The sequence below is a fragment of the Colias philodice genome, chromosome 31 (assembly GCF_061535455.1).
Source record: "Colias philodice isolate Cphi_HAF_F1 chromosome 31, ilColPhil1 Martin Lab GWU primary, whole genome shotgun sequence".
Lineage (NCBI taxonomy): Eukaryota > Metazoa > Arthropoda > Insecta > Lepidoptera > Pieridae > Colias > Colias philodice.
The window spans coordinates 2,091,194-2,111,026 of NC_143116.1; the positions used below are offsets into that span (position 1 = coordinate 2,091,194).

General features: G+C 34.8%; 4 protein-coding genes across 4 annotated transcripts in view; 1 reads left to right on the plus strand and 3 right to left on the minus strand.

The window, feature by feature from the left end:
- The window catches only part of LOC149475089 (uncharacterized), a 35,192-nt gene extending 20,352 nt beyond the window's left edge, over positions 1–14,840 (minus strand). The window contains exons 1-4 of the mRNA XM_089713727.1: positions 14,739–14,840; positions 13,869–14,007; positions 1,933–2,066; positions 377–1,458 (exon numbers count right to left, since the gene is read on the minus strand). Of these exons, the coding sequence (XP_089569853.1) occupies positions 377–1,458; positions 1,933–2,066; positions 13,869–14,007; positions 14,739–14,840 (1,457 nt within the window). The remainder of the gene's footprint in view (positions 1–376; positions 1,459–1,932; positions 2,067–13,868; positions 14,008–14,738) is intronic.
- Dip-B (Dipeptidase B) lies at positions 5,073–7,060 on the minus strand. The gene has a single exon (XM_089713780.1). It carries the CDS (start codon positions 6,954–6,956, stop codon positions 5,424–5,426), a length of 1,533 nt encoding a protein of 510 aa, XP_089569906.1. The 5' UTR covers positions 6,957–7,060; the 3' UTR covers positions 5,073–5,423.
- A 1,906-nt stretch (positions 14,841–16,746) lies between the features above and the next one.
- LOC149475092 (uncharacterized) lies at positions 16,747–17,323 on the plus strand. The gene is made up of 2 exons (XM_089713994.1): positions 16,747–16,780; positions 16,869–17,323. The coding sequence occupies exon 2, from the start codon at positions 16,875–16,877 to the stop codon at positions 17,199–17,201; it is 327 nt and encodes a 108-aa protein (XP_089570120.1). The 5' UTR covers positions 16,747–16,780; positions 16,869–16,874; the 3' UTR covers positions 17,202–17,323.
- A 345-nt stretch (positions 17,324–17,668) lies between these two features.
- Positions 17,669–19,616, minus strand: mRpS35 (mitochondrial ribosomal protein S35). Its single transcript, XM_089713983.1, has 2 exons — positions 19,311–19,616; positions 17,669–18,503 (listed from the first exon to the last, which is right to left on the minus strand). The coding sequence occupies exons 1-2, from the start codon at positions 19,527–19,529 to the stop codon at positions 17,697–17,699; spliced, it is 1,026 nt and encodes a 341-aa protein (XP_089570109.1). The 5' UTR covers positions 19,530–19,616; the 3' UTR covers positions 17,669–17,696.
- Positions 19,617–19,833: the final 217 nt, after the last annotated feature.

Genomic DNA, 19,833 nt, shown 5'->3' on the forward strand with positions numbered 1-19,833 from the left:
TTTACATCTCAGTTAGCGTTATAGCTACTATTAAGTATTCTGTGTCTCAAGTTCAAAAAAAAAATGAAGAAGAATCTATTATATCAATGGTTTATCTGGCTTAAAATATACATTTTTTTTACATTACTTAACTACCTACTATATATGCAAATGTAGCTTTAAATCGTAACAAAAATGTGTAAGTACCTAATCTTTAAAAAGCTTTGAAATATGGGAGATTGGGGTGTTTTCGTTCCCATATCATACATCTCCTTTGCAAAATAAAAAACATAATTTTTATGTTAAATAAATACAATTAAGTTCGGATTGGTGGAAATCTAAGGTGGAAATAAAAAACACCACAATCACATCAACATTTAATCAAGAAATATCTTACCTATATTTTTTCGCATTTCTCCTCATAATTGGAGCATAATTAATCCCCTTCTGACCGTGAACAGTTGTTGCCATACGCAAAATATCTTTCGAATTATTTTCCGTCTGTATTTCATCAGTCTGTATTTTTACATCATCTGTGGCATTGACATTGACAGTTAGGTCTGTCACATAATCTGTTTCAATGGCAACATTTATTTCAGGTCTTTTAGTTTTATTATCTATTAAAGATGCCTGGGTTACACTGGCAACACTCCTCTTTTGTCGATCATTTTTATCATCTGTAGATGCCTCGGTTACACTGGCAACACTCCTCCTTAGTCTATTATTTTTATTGTCTCTGCTATTTGCATCGGTTACATTGATTTTCTGTCCAATTTTATTAACTGTGCCGTTTATTATAGACCCATTTCTCAAGCCAGAATGATCATAATTATAAACAACCGCTCTCCCTTCATGTTTAGTAGATTGATGGTATACCGGTCTGTGTTGAGTTGAATATTTAACCCTTCCTGATTTCGTAGATTTAAAATATTGGGGACATCTATTATTATTACTGTTATACCAGCCACATCTAGATCTAAAGAATCTATCAACTGATTCTGACTCTTCACAGAATTGCGTCAAATTCCCCATAGCATCATCTACTATGTTTTTAGTGTATTCTGTTATAAGTTCTATAATCCCAAATATATCTGGTTTAGTATCTATACCAGATTTTTTATCTGATCGTAATATTTCTTTCGTTTCGTTGCAATATTTTCTCCTAGCGTTATCAAGAGCCAATGCTGTCAACTTATATATGTCTTTAACGATATTTTCTAATTCATTAACTATACCCAAATCTTTTATACTTTGAGATATTATAGTTACATTTTCTGGAGGTGGTGTTATATCTGGGTTTACTCTGAGGCTTCTAGCATTTTCTAGATCTCGTTTTTTGCGAACTACACCTGGGTATTGCTTGCATAAATCTATTTTTGCCTGACGATCGCGTTTTCTACACTCTTCACCGTATACTATTTCTATTTTACGGATGTCCGTTGGTGATAGGCCGATACGGTTTTGTTTTGTATTACGATCCTGAAATGGCATTTCAATGGTTATAAAGTCTTTCTCTATGTAAATAATTTTAACTATCTATACATACGATATAGACATTAATTCCCTATAAAATTACTGATTAGTTTTTTGCAGGATAGTTTAAATTGTATTGTGTAATTTATGATATCTCGGCTAAAAGCTACAGCATTGCCAAGTATCGTGAAAGTCCGTACTCACAGACTTTAACGGCTTTAACGGCGGGCTCCGCTCCTGTTGGTCTTAGCGTGATGATATGTAAGTACCCTTCCTCGATAAATGGGCTATCAAACACTGAAAGAATTTTTCAAATCGGACCAGCAGTTCTCGAGATTAGCGCGTTCAAACAAACAAACAAACACTTCAGCTTTATAATATTAGTGTAGATTAAAATTTCTATCTTCCTACCCCGCTTACAATATTAGCAGAAAGAAAAACACTATATAGGACGATTTAGTATTTAAATAATAAACGCACCTTAAAAATAATAGTCTTATGTCCATTCTTACTAAAGTCTCTCTCGCTGAAATGTGTTACACTGTTTACGTCATACGCTAGCGATCTCAACTCTGGCGGTAGCTTTTTGTCCTTTGTGAATAGGTCCATGTAACCTGTGAAAGACATGATAGAGGGTTTTATTTTTAAAGTGAAACTTTTATCACATCGTCTCAAACTTTTTGACCTACTCGGCAGCCGACCGTCACGCGACATGCGCTACACAAAGCAGTGTTCGGAACCGTTCGAACAGTTTCACTTTTACCGTGGTTTCATAAAACCACACAACATTTTTTTATAATGTAGTATTTTAAAATATAACATTGGTACTTATACCGTGACACTTATTATATGTATAATTTAGGGCTGATTTTTCAAATTCTTAGTTAAAACTTATTCGTCGAATAAACATTTCAAAAATGTATTCTAATTGCCCATCTATAGATATATAATATATTTTACAGGTGGTATTTTTATATCAATGTGTCATCATTTATTGGTCGGATAAGTTTTAACCAATGATTGATTTAAAATCGGATTGAAAAATCAGCTCTTAGTGAATAGTGATATTAATTTAATTAAAATTAAACCTTCGTCCTTTACTTTCTATATAATCTAAGTAAAAATATATCCTTTAATCCATACTAATATTATAAATGCGAAAGTAACTCTGTCTGTCTGTCTGTTACTCAATCACGCCTAAACTACTGAAACAATTTGCATGAAATTTGGTATGGAGATATTTTGATACCCGAAAAAGGACATATAGGCTACCTTTTATTGCGAAATATGTACCACGGGCGAAGCCGGGGCGGGCCTCTTGTTTCTATATAAGTATTTATAAAAATAAATGCAAGTTTAACTCAGTTTGTCTGCCTATCTGTTAGTTACATGCGTCGCTTGATGGTCACCGTCATCATATTTAAGGATCGATCTACAAATTGCACAAGAATCAAAATAGGTTTTGCCACAATTAAAATATTGTGCTATCAACCTATTTTTATAAATTCTTTATTAATGTTTAAGCTATTGCCACAGAATACAATATAATAGTAGCTAAACGCTACAGAACGGACACTCTCCGCCTCCCGCCAAAATTAAACACTTACCTCACCCCGCACGATCATGCTATAAATGGTCCGCATTTTTCTGCAAGGACGATACGCAACGAAGATTGACAACATTAATCAAATTGACTTACAGTAATTTTATTATTTTGGATTTGTGATTATCGTTTTTCGTAGAAAATGGTTAGATATTGTGCTGTTTACGGATGTATTTCATCAGAAAAACGCGAATTTTTTTTTACGTTAGTCACAAAATATGTGCCAACCATAAAGCGTTAACTCACACATTTGCAGTCTCTGCAGTGTGACTGTCAAAACGATAATTTTGTATGGAGTTTCCGGGGTGTGCTATTGCATAGCTGATAGCTTTTATCTCAGACTTTGAGCGTGGCGTTCGAATGTAAAAGTTCCGTAACGAAAAAACCTAACACCCCCCACTCCAACCGGCACAGCGATGCGATGCTATACAATAACTTTACCGCGGCAGTCCTCGAGTGACACATGTATTTTTTAAATATTTTTGTCTTTAATTTAATGAGAATTTATTTTACCTTATGGGTGATTTCACACACAATGTATGTCTGTGGGTGATTTAAAAAATATGTAAATCGAACTACTATAACAGCATTTAAATTATTTTAAACATAATTAGACCGTGTTAGCTTGTAAAGTGTGTTGTTTAAAACAAATGTTCCATCGGCTCGACCAGTCGGCTATTTTGTTGACGTGTATAAATTTATAAATAACTAGCGGTCCGCCCCGGCTTCGCCCGTGGTACATGTTTACGTTTTCTCTACATAAGAACCATCCTCGTACTTCAAGGAATATAATAAAAAAAGAATTATCGAAATCGGTTCAGCCGTTCTCGAGTTATGCACTTACCAACACATTTTGCGATTCATTTTTATTTATAAAGAAGAAGAAGAAGAAGAAGATAGAAAAAATTCGATCTGGAGGCGGGACTTGAACCCGCATCCTTTCGGCGGGCGCTCAGGGCGGATGCCTGACCAACTCCGCCACTCGTGTTGACGTGTTTTTTAAGGTACAAGGAAGGTGCTTAGGCTAGTACCTAATATAAGCAACTATCGAGCAGTAACGCAAAGTAAAACCGAGCGAAGCGAGCGAAAACCTACTAACTTTATAAAATTAATTATTAGGGGAAAAAACAAACATTGTAATCCATTTAATATCATTTATCAAGATAATTTTGTTGCTATATGATACATTATCAGTACATAAGATAAATAACGATACGTTAATCATTTTATACCTATATTTAAGATAAAAAACCGGCCAAGTGCGAGTCGGACTCGCGCATGAAGGGTTCCTTACTATCAAGCAAAAAAATACGAAAAAGACACGTTTATTGTATTAATAAAATATTAATATCGCACCCCCCTTAATATTTTATTTTTTATTTTTAGTATTTGTTGATATAGCGGCAACGGAAATACATTTGTGAAAATTTCAGCTTTCTAGCTATCACGGTTTATGAGATACAGCCTGGATACAGACAGACGGCGGAGGCTTAATAATAAGGTCCCGTTTTACCCTTTGGGTACGGAACCCTAAAAATTAATATCTATAAGTATTTATAAAATTTCGTAATCGTAAACAGTACGATAATTTCATAATTAAGATAAAATTTAAATGATTGGTTCCCAATGAAGGTGATTTTATCATAATATCACTGTTGAAAAAAAACAAAAGATAAATAAGTACCTACTTATAATCATTAAATAATTGTTAAAGTTTAATTAAACATAATCTTAAAATTTCAATCATATGTATTTCAATAATTGTGTGTCGTGGACTTAGGTCGTGGAATTGACAGTTTGCCACAACACGGTCTTTCGAGAATAGAACACACGCACACGCTTCCCGTTGAGTGGTGTGCAAAATAATAGTTGTATGTTAAAAAATTGCTGTCTCACCACAAAAAACTATAGACGCGCGGGTTCTCTATAATCTGGTTTTGTCGTATTTCACATAGACAACTATTAAAGTGACAGATAAGGTTTAAAGTTAGACTGTGTTTAAATTGTTTTGTGATAATACCATTCAGATTGAGAATAGAATAGAATATTTATTTATACGTTGTAAAAACTGTTTACCACGAAAAGGCGTATGCAAACAATGACCAAAAGCCAGTACTTTCACCACTGTATTTCAGTCATAGCCTGTTGTTACAACACAAATAATTTCATGTATAATCATTATAATATTAGCAATTACAAAACAATATAATACGTGACTTATTCACATATATAGTTATAGAGAAATAATTGATAATAACACGTCATGAAAATAAAGCAATAATTATTTATTAAATAAATGCGTAACACATGTTTATATACATTTTTATGTACAATACAAAATTGATAACCGCTTCACAGAACAGGACACTTAAATGAGCACCTTATGTGCATGGCATAAGGTCAAAATTGGTACAGCGGTTGGCTCGTCTGGTAGAGAACCAGCGCCGCCAGCAATATCTAAATGCGTGTATTTAATGTTATTCTCTTCCAATCCGCCCACTTTGATCAAAAATCCAGCAGCCAATTGATGATTACGACTCTTTGCATCCGTATCATACTGTACAAGGTCATCTCCTTTACATTTACCCAAGTTTACAGCAAGATCCTCCGCCCGGACCGTCGAAATTTCAATGCCTTCTGCCATCCTGGAACCACTGAATTGTAATTTGCTTGAATGGTTGGTGGCTTTTGCGCTGTGATTGTCCATAGCAGCTGAATATCTACCGTAGCACGCTGCTGCATGCCCTGTCAACGTAGCTATAGTATATATATGTGGGTTTAATTCATTAGCTGCTAATTCAGCGCATTTGAAAACTGAATCTGCCATTGCCAATCTTCCCTCCGCGTCTGTATTGGTCACTCTAACTGTTTTTCCGCTTCTCGATACTAGTAACTCATCAGCCACATACGCATCTTCACCTATCGAATTTCTGCATAGACATAATACACCAATAACCTTCAAATGCGGTGGTTTTAGAATCGAACAAGCCTTCAAGAATCCAGCTACAGCCGCCGCTCCACTCTTATCTCTTGACATACCGGCCATTTTGCCAGAAATCTTGACGTCAGAACCACCAGTATCGTGAGTCACTCCCTTACCAACCAACATGAGGGTCTCAGTAACTCGACTTGGATTAGATGAATTATAGTGAATTTCAACAACTCTGCACTTGTGTCTGTCAATGTTATTAGCCGCTCTTGATACAGCCGCTAAAAGCGGATATTCCTTAGCAATTGTTTCCAAATTATCGATCACATTGATTGTAATATTCGTGTCACCAGCGAAGGAATGTTTCACGTATTCCACTATTTTAGCTGGTGCCATCCTTTCAGGGTCGCCTCCAGCTATGTCTCTAGCGAAAATTCTGGATCTTTCCAAGGCGAGGGCGTTTCTCACGATTCTTTCAAATGCATCCGAGGTAACCTCATCAGAATGGAAGCCGATGTGAATGAAGTTTTTAGTATCTTTATGCTCTCTTATTTGCAGCGGCATGTATAGTGCTTCTAGAGCACCTAAGATCCCAACTAACTGCCCATCAGGGAAATTAACCACGTTCTTTATAACGAATAAAGGTTTCTTCATACCTGCATCCAGCGCACGAATCATCCCCTTCTTCGCAGCTTCTTTAATCACGCTCACATCATGATACGGTGTGACTTTACTTATCGGAGTCAACACCAACCGGCTTCCAGACACATAATCACAATTCCACACAGTTTGCGTTTTATGTATATGCTTGTCGAGTTTCCCAATATTGTCAATGAAGCTTTCTATATGCCTCGGAAGTCCCACATTCATTTCTTGCGGGTACAGAATCACGATCACGCCATCGTAGTTGGGAGATTGTACGTTAGTTTCGATGAATATGTTCTCATATAGTTTAAACTCTTGTACGAACATGGTGACGGTTTGCGGTCGACTGGCACGAGTATATCGCTTGATATTAGCTCGGTATTATCAAGCGTGCTCCCGCGACGATGTCCGTCCCCAATTTATTTTTGTCGCGTGATGAGTAAGTTTATCAAACAGATTGAAGGACTTTGAACTTGCTTTCTTTGTTTGCTGCTTTATTGTTTTATAGTACCTTTGTTGTATTTAATCATTGTGTACTAACTCATATTTTTTAAATTTATTTTTAAATTATAATATTTTATCTTTCAATTATTAAATTCTTTTAATTATTAAATGAAGTTCGATAGTAATTTGTTACAAGTGCTATTTAGATTGTAAGAATTTTTATGTATGTACCGGAAATAATCGGCCAGTTTTGATTATTTTAGTTTTTTATTAAAATTATCTATAATAATATTATTAAAACACAAATAACTTTTATATCAAATTTCTTATAAAGTTTTTTAAGTCGATCGATCGATATGACTGAACCAATTTCAATCGATTAAAAATCAAATAAAATTTACTTAGATATAATTATTTTTATGGCAAAGCAACTAGTTACATGCGGGTATTAGTACCAATTATCGACGCGTAGGGTTGCCACATGCCACTTATAGAATTACTAGATTTCCGCCCGCGGCTTCGCCCGCGTTTTCAAAGAAAAACTCGTCTAGTTCCTGTTCCCGTGGGATTTCCGGGATAAAACCTTGATATTATTATAATTTATAATTATCCTATGTGTTAATCTAAGTTACCCTCTATATGTGTGCTAAATTTCATTGGAATCGGTTCAGTAGTATTTGCGTGAGAGTAACAAACACACACATCCTCACAAACTTTCGCATTTATAATATTATTATATTAGGTATATATTATATTAGTAGGATAGGATAGGATTATTGAAAATACTAGATTTCCGCCCGCGGCTTCTCCCGCGTTTGCAAAGGAAAACCCGCATAGTTCCCGTTCCCGTGGGATTTCCGGGATAAAGCTAGCCTATGTGTTAATCCAAGTTACCCTCTATATGTGTGCTAAATTTCATTGAAATCGGTCCAGTAGTTTACCTATGCGTGAAAACCATACATACACACATAATTACAAACCTTTCCTCTTTATAATATTAGTATTATTGGACTTCTGGCAGCCCTAGCACTGGCCTAAGTACTGGCCTACTTCTTCTAATCAATCCCATCAGATCTCATTCTAACCATGTCAATGTGTCTAATTTTTAAAGAATTAAAAAAAAGGAATGAATATAACCAGTACGTAATTAACATATTTTAAAACAATGGTCATGATATTTAGTATTCAAAAACACATGATAAAACACTACTTAAAACAAGAAGAGCCTGTGTGCCGAGCACACGTGTCAGAAGTGAAACTACTTTGGCAATATTCAAGGATACCAAAATCGCCGCTTTACCACAAAATGTAATATAATAGTACTAAGTACGCCTTATTACGTGACGGTATTGCCATGACGCGACCTTGAAATTTTACTCTCAACGCGACTAAAGAAGTTTCACTTAAAAAAATGATCTAAATAAGGAGAAAGTTGTCTAAACCTTGATCTTTTAAAATATAGTGTTGCCAATAAAACCGGAATGTTTAGCCTAGAAAGCGTTTAGAGTTACATATAGCATAACAGACAAACAGACAAACGTTCCCGATATAATATTAGTGCAGATTATCAATATAAAAAATCATGCATTGCTATTTAGCTGTTCAATTGTGTAATACAACAAACATGCTAAATATTTGTAAATTGTAACGTTATCGTTAGTGTAAATTTATTCCATACTAGATTTCCGCCCGGCTTCACCCGCGTCACATGAGTAGAAAGACGGAATTCTACTCATGTGCCCGCGTTGTCAAAGAAAACCCCTTTCTTAACGTGAAAGAATAACAAACATCCATCCTCACAAGCTTTCGCGTTTATAATATTAGTAGAATTCTTTGACATACAGACAGATATAGATACAATAAATTCTAATATTATAAATGCGAAAGTTTGTGAGGATAGATGTATGTGTATGTAAAAAATAAAAATAAAAATAAAATAATATTTATTTGCTTAAAGCATGGGTACATAGAGATGTCAAAATATTTAGATTGTTCATCATGTTTTGCAGTCTAATGCCGGGTCCAGACTGGTGAAACGTAACATGCAATGTAACATGCAATGAAAGAATTCACCGTCCACATTGCTGCAATGTATCATGAAAGGTATCATATCACTTTGTATCATAGTTTGGACGTCTTGCACGCGCAAATTGTGCATTACACGCGCATGCTACGAGCATTCCAAGCCGCGCGCGGAGCGATCCGAAATTTGTCGGTTTTTCGACGAACACAAAGGGGCAAGGAACACGAATACGGGAGGTTCGTAGTGAATGCGCGTTATGAGCGCGCTATGCGTCCACACCAGCAGCGAACATGCAATGAAAGGCAGAATGTCGTTTCACCAGTCTGGACCCGGCATAAAGCATGCAAATACTGTCTAAATTTAAATTAAATACATTATTGAAATGAAATTACTTTACAATTAATTGACAAATAACATTCTACAATAATTACATTTTAAGGCCATACATACAATAATTATAATAAGTAATTAACATTTATAGTCAAAAAATTATTTTATGCTATAAAAACAATTTAAGATCAACCATTTCGTCAGTTTATTTTTAAATACATTAATTGTTTGGTTTCGTATACCTTTGGGAATACGGTTGAATATTTTTATGAGCATGATAGGCCCACTTTTAGAGTAAAGCGCAGTTTTACGTGTACGTGGCATACTAAGTTTATCAGGGTCTCTAGAGGGAATAATGCTCACGTTAGCCGCCCTTGTGAAATATTGGGGGTGTTTTTTTACGAAGATACAGCTCTCCAGTATGTACATCATACATGGAAGTCAGAGTCAGAACGTTTAATTTTCGAAATAGTGGCCGACAGCTTTCTAACGGCCCAACCCCGCAAATAGCTCTAATACATTTTTTTTGAGCTAGGAATGCTCTGTTAACACTTGTCAAATTGCCCCATAATATTAGTCCATATCTTAATATAAATGACACATAACCATGGTATGCGGTAAGCGCAATTTTTTCAGAACTTATGGCCCTTAAACGACGTAAGGCGAACACAAATTTGTTGATACGCGAACATAAATGATTTATATGGGATTTCCAATTACAATTGCTGTCTAACATAATGCCTAAAAATTTTATTTCATCGACTTCTTCCAATATACTTAATGTCTTTGTAAATTAAATTAATGTCATACTTTCTTTGTTTGTAACGAAGTTACATGTATATAGTCACAGAAATATCATAATATGTATGTTGGTTACTCTTTCACACAAATACCCGACCGATTACAATGAAATTTAGCTCACACATAGATGGTAACTTGGATTAACACATAGGATAGGTTTAATCCCGGAAATCTCACGGGAACGGGAACTATGCGGGTTTTTCTAGCAAAACGCAGGCGAAGCCGCAGGCGGAAAGCTAGTCTATTATATAATGCAGTTATTTCTTATCAATTATAGGTATACGCAAGAGATAATAAAAGACAATAACTCTAGTAATAAATAATCAACCATTGTATGGTATTTAGTATTTACCTACCTACTTGTTAAGTAAATAATAATAAATATATTTGTTTCATAATATTTATTGTGGAATGTTATCAATTAATACAACTACTATAGAATAATATAATAGTACTAGTGGTCCGCCCCGGCTTCGCCCGTGGTACCTACATGTTTAGACTATCCTATCTCTCAAGTTGGATCGAACTGCACATGGTGTGCGATTTTTATTATAATCGGTTAAGTGGTTTAGGAGTCCATTGAGGACAAACATTGTGACACGAGATTTATGTATATTAAGATTTATTGTGGAATGTTATCAATTAATACAACTACTATAGTATAATACTAGCGGTCCGCCCCGGCTTCGCCCGTGGAACATATTTACGTTTTCTCTACATAAGAACCATCCTCGTACTTCAAGGAATATAATAGAAAAGAATTATCGAAATCGGTTCACCCGTTCACACGTGATGCCGTGACAACGCGAAACGGGTGCAGACCCGCCGCCTTTTTATAGCTCCCGCCGCGAAGCGCGTCGAACGCGGCAACTGATACACAAAAATAATCCTTATGGCATGATTCTGTATTCACGCGCGATTACTTGCGTATTTCATGTATAACTTTGGTGTTTCTACACCGATTTACATGATTCTTTTACTACCTATAACCTGCCCAGGAGTATGAAGAATAATTGTGCCAAATTTGGTTAAAATCCGTCGTGTAGTTTCTGTTTCTATAGCGAATATACAGACAGACAGACAGACAGACAGACAGACAGACAGACAAAAATTTTACTGATTGCATTTTTGGCATCAGTAGCGATCCCTTATCGAAATCGGTTCACCCGTTCACACGTGATGCCGTGACAACGCGAAACGGGTGCAGACCCGCCGCCTTTTTAAAGTAACAAAACACGGCTGACCTACCGTGTTTCGAACAAAATGCATGAAAACTTTCATTAGTAGATAGTTAAGTCTTGCGTGTTACTAGCGGTCCGCCCCGGCTTCGCCCGTGGAACATATTTACGTTTTCTCTACATAAGAACCATCCTCGTACTTCAAGGAATATAATAGAAAAGAATTATCGAAATCGGTTCACCCGTTCACACGTGATGCCGTGACAACGCGAAACGGGTGCAGACCCGCCGCCTTTTTATAGCTCCCGCCGCGAAGCGCGTCGAACGCGGCAACTGATACACAAAAATAATCCTTATGGCATGATTCTGTATTCACGCGCGATTACTTGCGTATTTCATGTATAACTTTGGTGTTTCTACACCGATTTACATGATTCTTTTACTATAACCTGCCCAGGAGTATGAAGAATAATTGTGCCAAATTTGGTTAAAATCCGTCGTGTAGTTTCTGTTTCTATAGCGAATATACAGACAGACAGACAGACAGACAGACAGACAGACAGACAGACAAAAATTTTACTGATTGCATTTTTGGCATCAGTAGCGATCCCTTATCACCCCTTCATAGTTTTTTTTTAAATATATTTCATGTACAGAATTGGCCTCTCTACAGATTTATTGCGCTTGCCTAGCGGTCCGCCCCGGCTTCGCCCGTGGTACATATTTACGTTTTCTCTACATAAGAACCAACCTCATACTTCAAGGAATATAATAGAAAAGAATAATCGAAATCGGTTCAGCCATTCACACGTGATGCCGTGACAACGCGAAACGGGTGCGGACCCGCCGCCTTTTTATAGCTCCCGCCGCGAAGCGCGTCGAACGCGGCAACTGATACACAAAAATAATCCTTATGGCATGTAATTCACGCGCGATGACTTATAGCGTATTTCATGTATAACTTTGGTGTTTCTACACCGATTTACATGATTCTTTTACTATAACCTGCCCAGGAGTATGAAGAATAATTGTGCCAAATTTCGTTAAAATCCGTCGTGTAGTTTTTGTTTCTATAACGAATATACAGACAGACAGACAGACAGACAGACAAAAATTTTACTGATTGCATTTTTGGCATCAGTAGCGATCCTTTATCACCCCTTCATAGTTTTTTTTAAATATATTTCATGTACAGAATTGGCCTCTCTACAGATTTATTATAAGTATAGATAATAGTATTGTATTATCTGTGATACAACTAAAACGTTTGTTCGACTGTTTGTTTGTTCAATTCTGCTAATATGCAAAACCATTGCACCTGCTTTTGCTTATGTTAGATGGAGTTATTTAAGCCTTGTATTATAAAAAAATAGAACTTCCAACACTTTTATTATCTTTTACTACATCTAAATCGTGATAGCAAGCAAAAATTAAATAATAATAGTTAAAAAAACTAAAAAACACGCTTTTTATAGAAAACCGAACTAAAAAATAGAAAATTTTATCAAATTAGTGTATTGTCATCGGTCCTCAATAAATCTACAAAGTTTGAACGAAATCTGGCCGTTTAAAGTGGGTCAAAATCGCGCCCAAAGAAGTCGGTTACAAACAAACAAACATACAGGTGAAGCTAATATAAAGCGTGTAAAAAAACCATTCATGGACACATTACATAGTTAGTAAATATTGCAAAAAATAAAAAAAAACTCGTTTTAAATCCGTTATAATTCTTATATTGAAAATGCGAAAGTGTGTTTGTATTCAATCGTCAATTTTAGCCCCGGTAAAGACGAGGGTTCGAATCCTCAATCGGCGGAATCTAGCTTAATTGGGATCGGGAATTGTCATATAAGAAAGAGAAGAAGAAGAATCCTCAATCTTCTCTATTCTTTAAAAGTTTATATTTATAAAGTACTAGGCTTCCGCGCGCGGCTTCGCCCGCGCTGTCAAAGAAAAACCCGCATAGTTCCCGTTCCCGTGGGATGTCCGGGATTGCGTCATTTTCTCGGGATAAAAAGTAGCCTATGTCCTTTCTCGGGTATCAAAATATCTCCATACCAAATTTCATGAAAATTGTGTCCAGTAGTTTAGGCGTGATTGAGTAACAGACAGACAGAGTTACTTTCGCATTTATTAGTATGGATTTGAATGCTATAAAACTAAAATATCAAATTCAAACAAACCCTTTAAGTATAATACTAGATTTCCGCCCGCGGCTTCGCCCGCGTTTTCAAAGGAAAACCCGCATAGTTCCCGTTCCCGTGGGATTTCCGGGATAAAACCTATCCTATGTGTTAATCCAAGTTACCCTCTATATGTGTGCTAAATTTCATTGTAATCGGTTCAGTAGTTTTTACGTGAAAGAGTAACAAACATCCATACATCCATACATCCATACATCCATACAAACTTTCGCCTTTATAATAGTATTAAGAAGATTAAGATTAGTAAAGATGTACGTACCTGGTTGAATATTCTCAAACTGTACATCTATAAACACGTCCCGGCTGGCCCGGTTGTGTTCAAAAGGGAAGCCAAGAGATCGCATGATTATTGCATCTATGTGTGGTGGCTTGAGACATTCGTAGCCGAGGGTGATACGCTGAAATTTAAGAGATGATTAGATGGATGAATGGGTGAATTGTCTTGGATAGTTCACGCAATGCTATAGTCACAACTATGCAACATTTCTTAAGCCGGGTGTCGGGGTGTAATCGTTAAGTGTCCACAGGCGATTATCCCGTAAATTGCATGTCTTAATAAATGTAATTATTATTTATTTCATATTTAAACGCATGAAACCCAAAAAAAATATTGCAACCTATTGCAACTACTTATTTAATTATTTGTTTTATTTCTTACAAATAATTTTAAATATTTAATTACAGAACGCTTGAAAACAGTATAGATTTTTATTTGTCGCGAAAACTAACATACGAAACAAGATACGAAATAGATTATAACAATTTTTTTTCGAAAAAACGAATTTCAATGTTTTATTTTATTGATAATCTCATTAATCTTAATGTTTTTAAGATTTCTAAGTTACTATATTTAATTTATTTATTATACATTTTCTCTTAAAAACACTAATACGATCATTTATGGATACTGTCGTCATGCCTATTATTAGTCAAAATTGTCAGCTGTGATGTGTACCTATTTATTACCTATAAGCTATCTTAACTATGTAACAAATTTTATTACTGTGTATGTACAATAAAGAGTATTTCATTCATTCATTCATTCATGTAAATAAATAAATAAATAATATTGCCCGCAGCCATAAAAGCCCTGCCAACATTTATTTTTATAAATACAATATATGCTCACATGCGGTTCCACCAGAGAATGTGCTTCACTACTTATATCACATCGCCTTTTCCCATTCGGGTTTTCTATCACCAAAACATGGTGTTCAGTTGGTTCTGCCATCACTGGGTTAAATTTCAAACACGTCTTGAAAGCAAAGAGGGAAAGAGACGACAATATAGATTGGGTCTGTTCGGAATCTAAAAAAAAAATTACGGAAAAATTAAAAATAATTTGTACAGCCCTAATTCTTTATATAGTGTGTTCGAATTTCGAAATAGTGTGAGTTTCATATGTATTTTAAACACGATTTTAAATTTTTCATATTAGGTAATGATTTTTATTTTATGTTAACTAATTTTACAAATCATAGATAATCAAAATAACAATATTATTGCGAAAAATGAAATTAATTTTCCGGGACTTATATACGTGTGAAGACATGTACATACGTAGGTAAGTACTTATTATGTCCATCACTTACCAAAATGTCCCGGATTAATATAAAATGGAATAGTCGCATTTGGCCAATACACATAACTTGTGGATGGATTTACTGAAATTTAAGTGACATGCGTTAATAAAACAAATTAAAAACCTTGGTCTGAGGATATAACAAATTTAGTAACAGATTCCCAGTTAATATTAAGAAACGTAGGCAAGTATATATTACATTACCTACCTACTGTCGGTACTTAATCCATACTAATATTATAAATGCGAAAGTAACTCTGTCTGTCTGTCTCTCAATCACACCTGAACTACCGAACCAATTTGCATGAAATTTGGTATATATATATTTTGATACCCGAGAAAGGACATAGAATAGGTTTTATCCCGGAAATCCTACGGGAACGGGTTTTTCTCTGAAAACGCGGGCGAAGCCGCGGGCGGAAAGCTAGTACTTATATAAAAAAGAAACTTGTAAATACATTACCTATCTACTGTAGGTACTTAAATAGAAAGTAAAAATATTTCAATTTATTTTTTACCGTCTTCCTTAACACCATGTAATTTACAAGAAATCCATAGAACGTTACTTAAAAATAAAAAAATAAACGAAGTTCCCGCCATATTTTGGCGCGTAAATTAGAAAATGACGAAAAATTTCATTACTTTTTTATTACATCGCGGTCGTTATGGTAAGTGGAGCTTATAAAAATCATGATTTGTATTTTATCGGTTTTCATTGTTGTTTCTCAATAAAATTTAGTTTAAAGTTACGTACAACTTTATAATAATATGAAAGATGAACAATGCTTCGAGAGTCGAGTTTACATTGTTAGGAGACCTATATTTATTTTTCAAAATACGTAATTTAATATTTAAGTACCACCGAATGTAATTGAATTTTTAATCTACACATTTTGCATTTTGATGCCTTAGTTTGATGCAAAGGAATTATTATCGTCGCGTTATTGCAGTGGATGACGGATAATAATAGATGTTTAAAATTAAAATTAAATGATCGAATTACAACCATAAACAAGAGTCAATGTGTACTTACATAATTCATAATATATTGGTCATAATATAATATATTAATACTTCATATAATATTTGAAAACAATTTTTGTTATAAATAACTAGCTTACCGCCCGCGGCTTCGCCCGCTTTATCTAAAACCTAATAAATTGTATACTAAAACCTTCCTCTTGAATCACTCTATCTATAAAAAAAAACACATCAAAATCCGTTGCGTAGTTTTAAAGATTTAAGCATACAAAGGGACATAAGGAAATAGGGACAGAGAAAGCGACTTTTTTTATACTATGTAGTGATGGGCACTTTACACAATAGGCAGTGTTGGCCCAACATTTTAAGATCGTCGATAAATATCAAGTGCAGGCATAATTTAAAATCGGGTAAGTAATTATGAGTTTTAACCCTCAACTATCTGACCGGAGTCTCTCAGACTCCAGCAGTCTTACTTTTGTCTATATCTTTACAAGCAAATGTATTTGAACGGTGTGCGTCCGTGTACCTTCGCCCCTCTGCCTGCAGTACCGCGCCTGAACTCCATCTGAACTCGTCGAGGTCATACGCGCGCGCGCTGTGTTTTGGTGAGTAAAAAACTATGTCGTGGAGTCTGAGAGACTCCAGGTAGGTAGTTACGTGACTTTTTCATGAAACTCTTTTTTTCTGTTTTAGTTCAAAATGACCTCGAATGATAAAAATATTGATCGTTGGTTGGAGGAGGACCTTTCCTCGAACGAAGAAGAATGTTTTGATGAACTGTGCAGTGAACACGAGGAAGATATTGAAGAAAATTGTGTTCTTCCCTGTGATTCTGCATCGGATACAGAGATGCAGATGCAGGATGTAGTTATGAAGCACCTGAAAAGTTGGCAATACGCAAGTACTGCTTCACATGTGACCCGAAAAAAAAAACTTAAGACGCAGTACTTGTGTTTCATATATAAGAAACCTACATGCCTGCAGTGCTCCTACACGGCGTGCTCAATATGCCGGGAAAAATTGTAAAGTTTGAGCCTTGCAATTTTATAAAAAAAATTCTTTTTTGCCAAAAATTTGTGTCACATTATGTTGATAAGTTACTAAACTTTAAACAATTTATGAAGAGAGTTCCTAATTTTTGTTAGTTTTTTAAAGATCTCATTTATTAAAAGTGTAAAATTTTTGATAAAATTTTGCTTACTTTAAAAAAAAGTGTAGTTTTTAAGTATAAGCCATAAGGTGATATGTATTTTTTTTACTTTTAAGAAATAAAGAAGTGTTCAAGCTATAACATGTTTCTTTTAATTTATTTTCATTTATAATAGTTTTTGTTTATTAAGAGTTCAAAGTATGGGAGTCTGAGAGACTCCAAGTAGGTAGTTACGTATAAGAAATTAGGGTCAGGTAGTAGAGGGTTAATTCATATTAACATACAACAAATCTAAACCAAACTAAGTAGGTAATTAACTAACAACAGGTAATAAAAAACACAATCCTATACAACTATTTATCAATACAATTTTAATTTACAATTTTCTTTTCCGGCAAGCCAAAGAGCTTCCTTACAGCCACATCATACTTCCCTAACGTATCATCATTTTCACCTACATTGTATAACTCTGACACTGCTGTTTTATATTCCTCTGCATTTGGTATCGTTGAGACATCATAGCTCTTATATTCTTCATCGGACAGTGTTTTAACTTCGTTATTTACTCGTAAGTGCCAATCTACTAAATTCTTTTTCGACACATTATTATCCCAAACATAATATTCCATATCATCTTCTGTTTTTTCCTTCTCCCAATCTTCATATGTCCACGACTCATGATATACCGCTGTTAATAAATAATTCACATAATCCAAATTCTGTTTCCTCATGGGACACCGATCTGCTGTTATAGTAACTAAATCTGTCGCGGCATCGTATCTATCTCCTACTAATCTTAAAAACTTGTCCCTTGCATGCTTATCGAGGTTCAAGTTTGACAATTTAATACGTAGAGTCACGATTCTTGCTAGCGGATTCCGGATTGTCGGGCTGGCGTGGCAATAATCAGATGTTATTACTTCTATAGGGTAATGTTTTTCAATTGCTTCTTCCGAGTTTAATAATTTCGGCCATTCCGTGCAATATTTCTTGATAGCTTCACACTGGGCTTTAACAACTGGTGGCGTGAGGTGCAGAAAGTTTGGTATTTTCATCAGCTCTGCGTTCGCTTTCTTGCCGGGAGGGACCTGGCCTTTTGGTACGTAGCCTTGTCTGATTGGTAGAGGTACTGAAGATGGGTGGAATGAGCGAGGACCTGGCCAGACGTTGCCCCAATTCTGGAAATTATACAATACTTATGTTAAACTTATTTTTAATGAATATAACTTTGTAATTATAAGGGCTGATTTTTCAATCCTTGTTTATTATTTATTTATTTATTTATTAACACTTTATTGTGCTGGCATACAAATAAATTCTTAAAATTAAAACTTAAAACTAGTCCAGCACAGAAGGCGGCCTTATCACTTAAGAGTGATCTCTTCCAGGCAACCTACTGTGTGGAGTAATATTATGAAAAAGGAGGTTAAGGTTTAAAACTTATCCGAGCAATAAAGTATTACACGATAAATGTCACGTAAACTATTGTTTACCAACATACTATGCATTAGCACAGAAAAGATAATTTTCCAAAACAATCATCAATTTCTTATAGGATAGGAAATACCTATGATGTTCTTGAGTTTGTATCACAAATACTAAATACTAATAAACTTTTATAATATTAAGAAAAAGTAATAAAGGGTGGACTCCGATGGGAGCAGCATCCTTCCTGCCATACGCGCCTTCAACATATCCGCTTATAGTCTAGCGACTGATCGCAGATATAATAATAAAAAAAATAAAAAAAAAAAAAAAAAAAAGTATTGATATAGATTATACTGTTATAGGTATTTGGTTCATCTGCAAGATTTGTACAGTATTTAAGCTCAACTAACTACATAATAAATAAGCTTTTATAAAATCGTACGGACACATTTAATATATTAAAACATAGGCTACCTTTTATTGCGAAATATATACCACGGACGAAGCCGGGGCGGACCTCTAGTAAAAAATATGAACACTTAAAATTATAATAGTACCTGATCTGTAGGCATTTTCTCAGTCCTATCAGGCATAACATCAGATCTTCGTGCTATTCGTCTCTGTTGTTTATCTTTTTTCTTCAAAATATCCAAAACTCTAAATTCCTCTTCATCTTCGCCTTTGTTTAGATTTTCCGCAACAGTTGAATTTAAACGCCATAGTATCTGTGTGTTAAATACAGCGCCAGGCTTATAATGCTTAATAAATAAAGTCATTTTATTCTGTAGATTAAATTTATATTGAAAATTAACTATTTATTGTTCCATTTTAATTTGAGGTTAGGATTTAGGACTGGAACTGGATAGGATTTTTTATATCTTATGTCAAATATCAGAATCGGATACAAGTATATTTGGCCATTTGAGTTTTTGTTGAAAAATAATATATTATGAGTAATATTATGTTAATGTATTCAAAAAACTAAATTTACTTTTCATTGAGTCTTTTACATGGTAATTGTTATTTATTAGTCAGTACGTACTAAGATTTTTCCATATAAATTAAATTTCTATACAATCG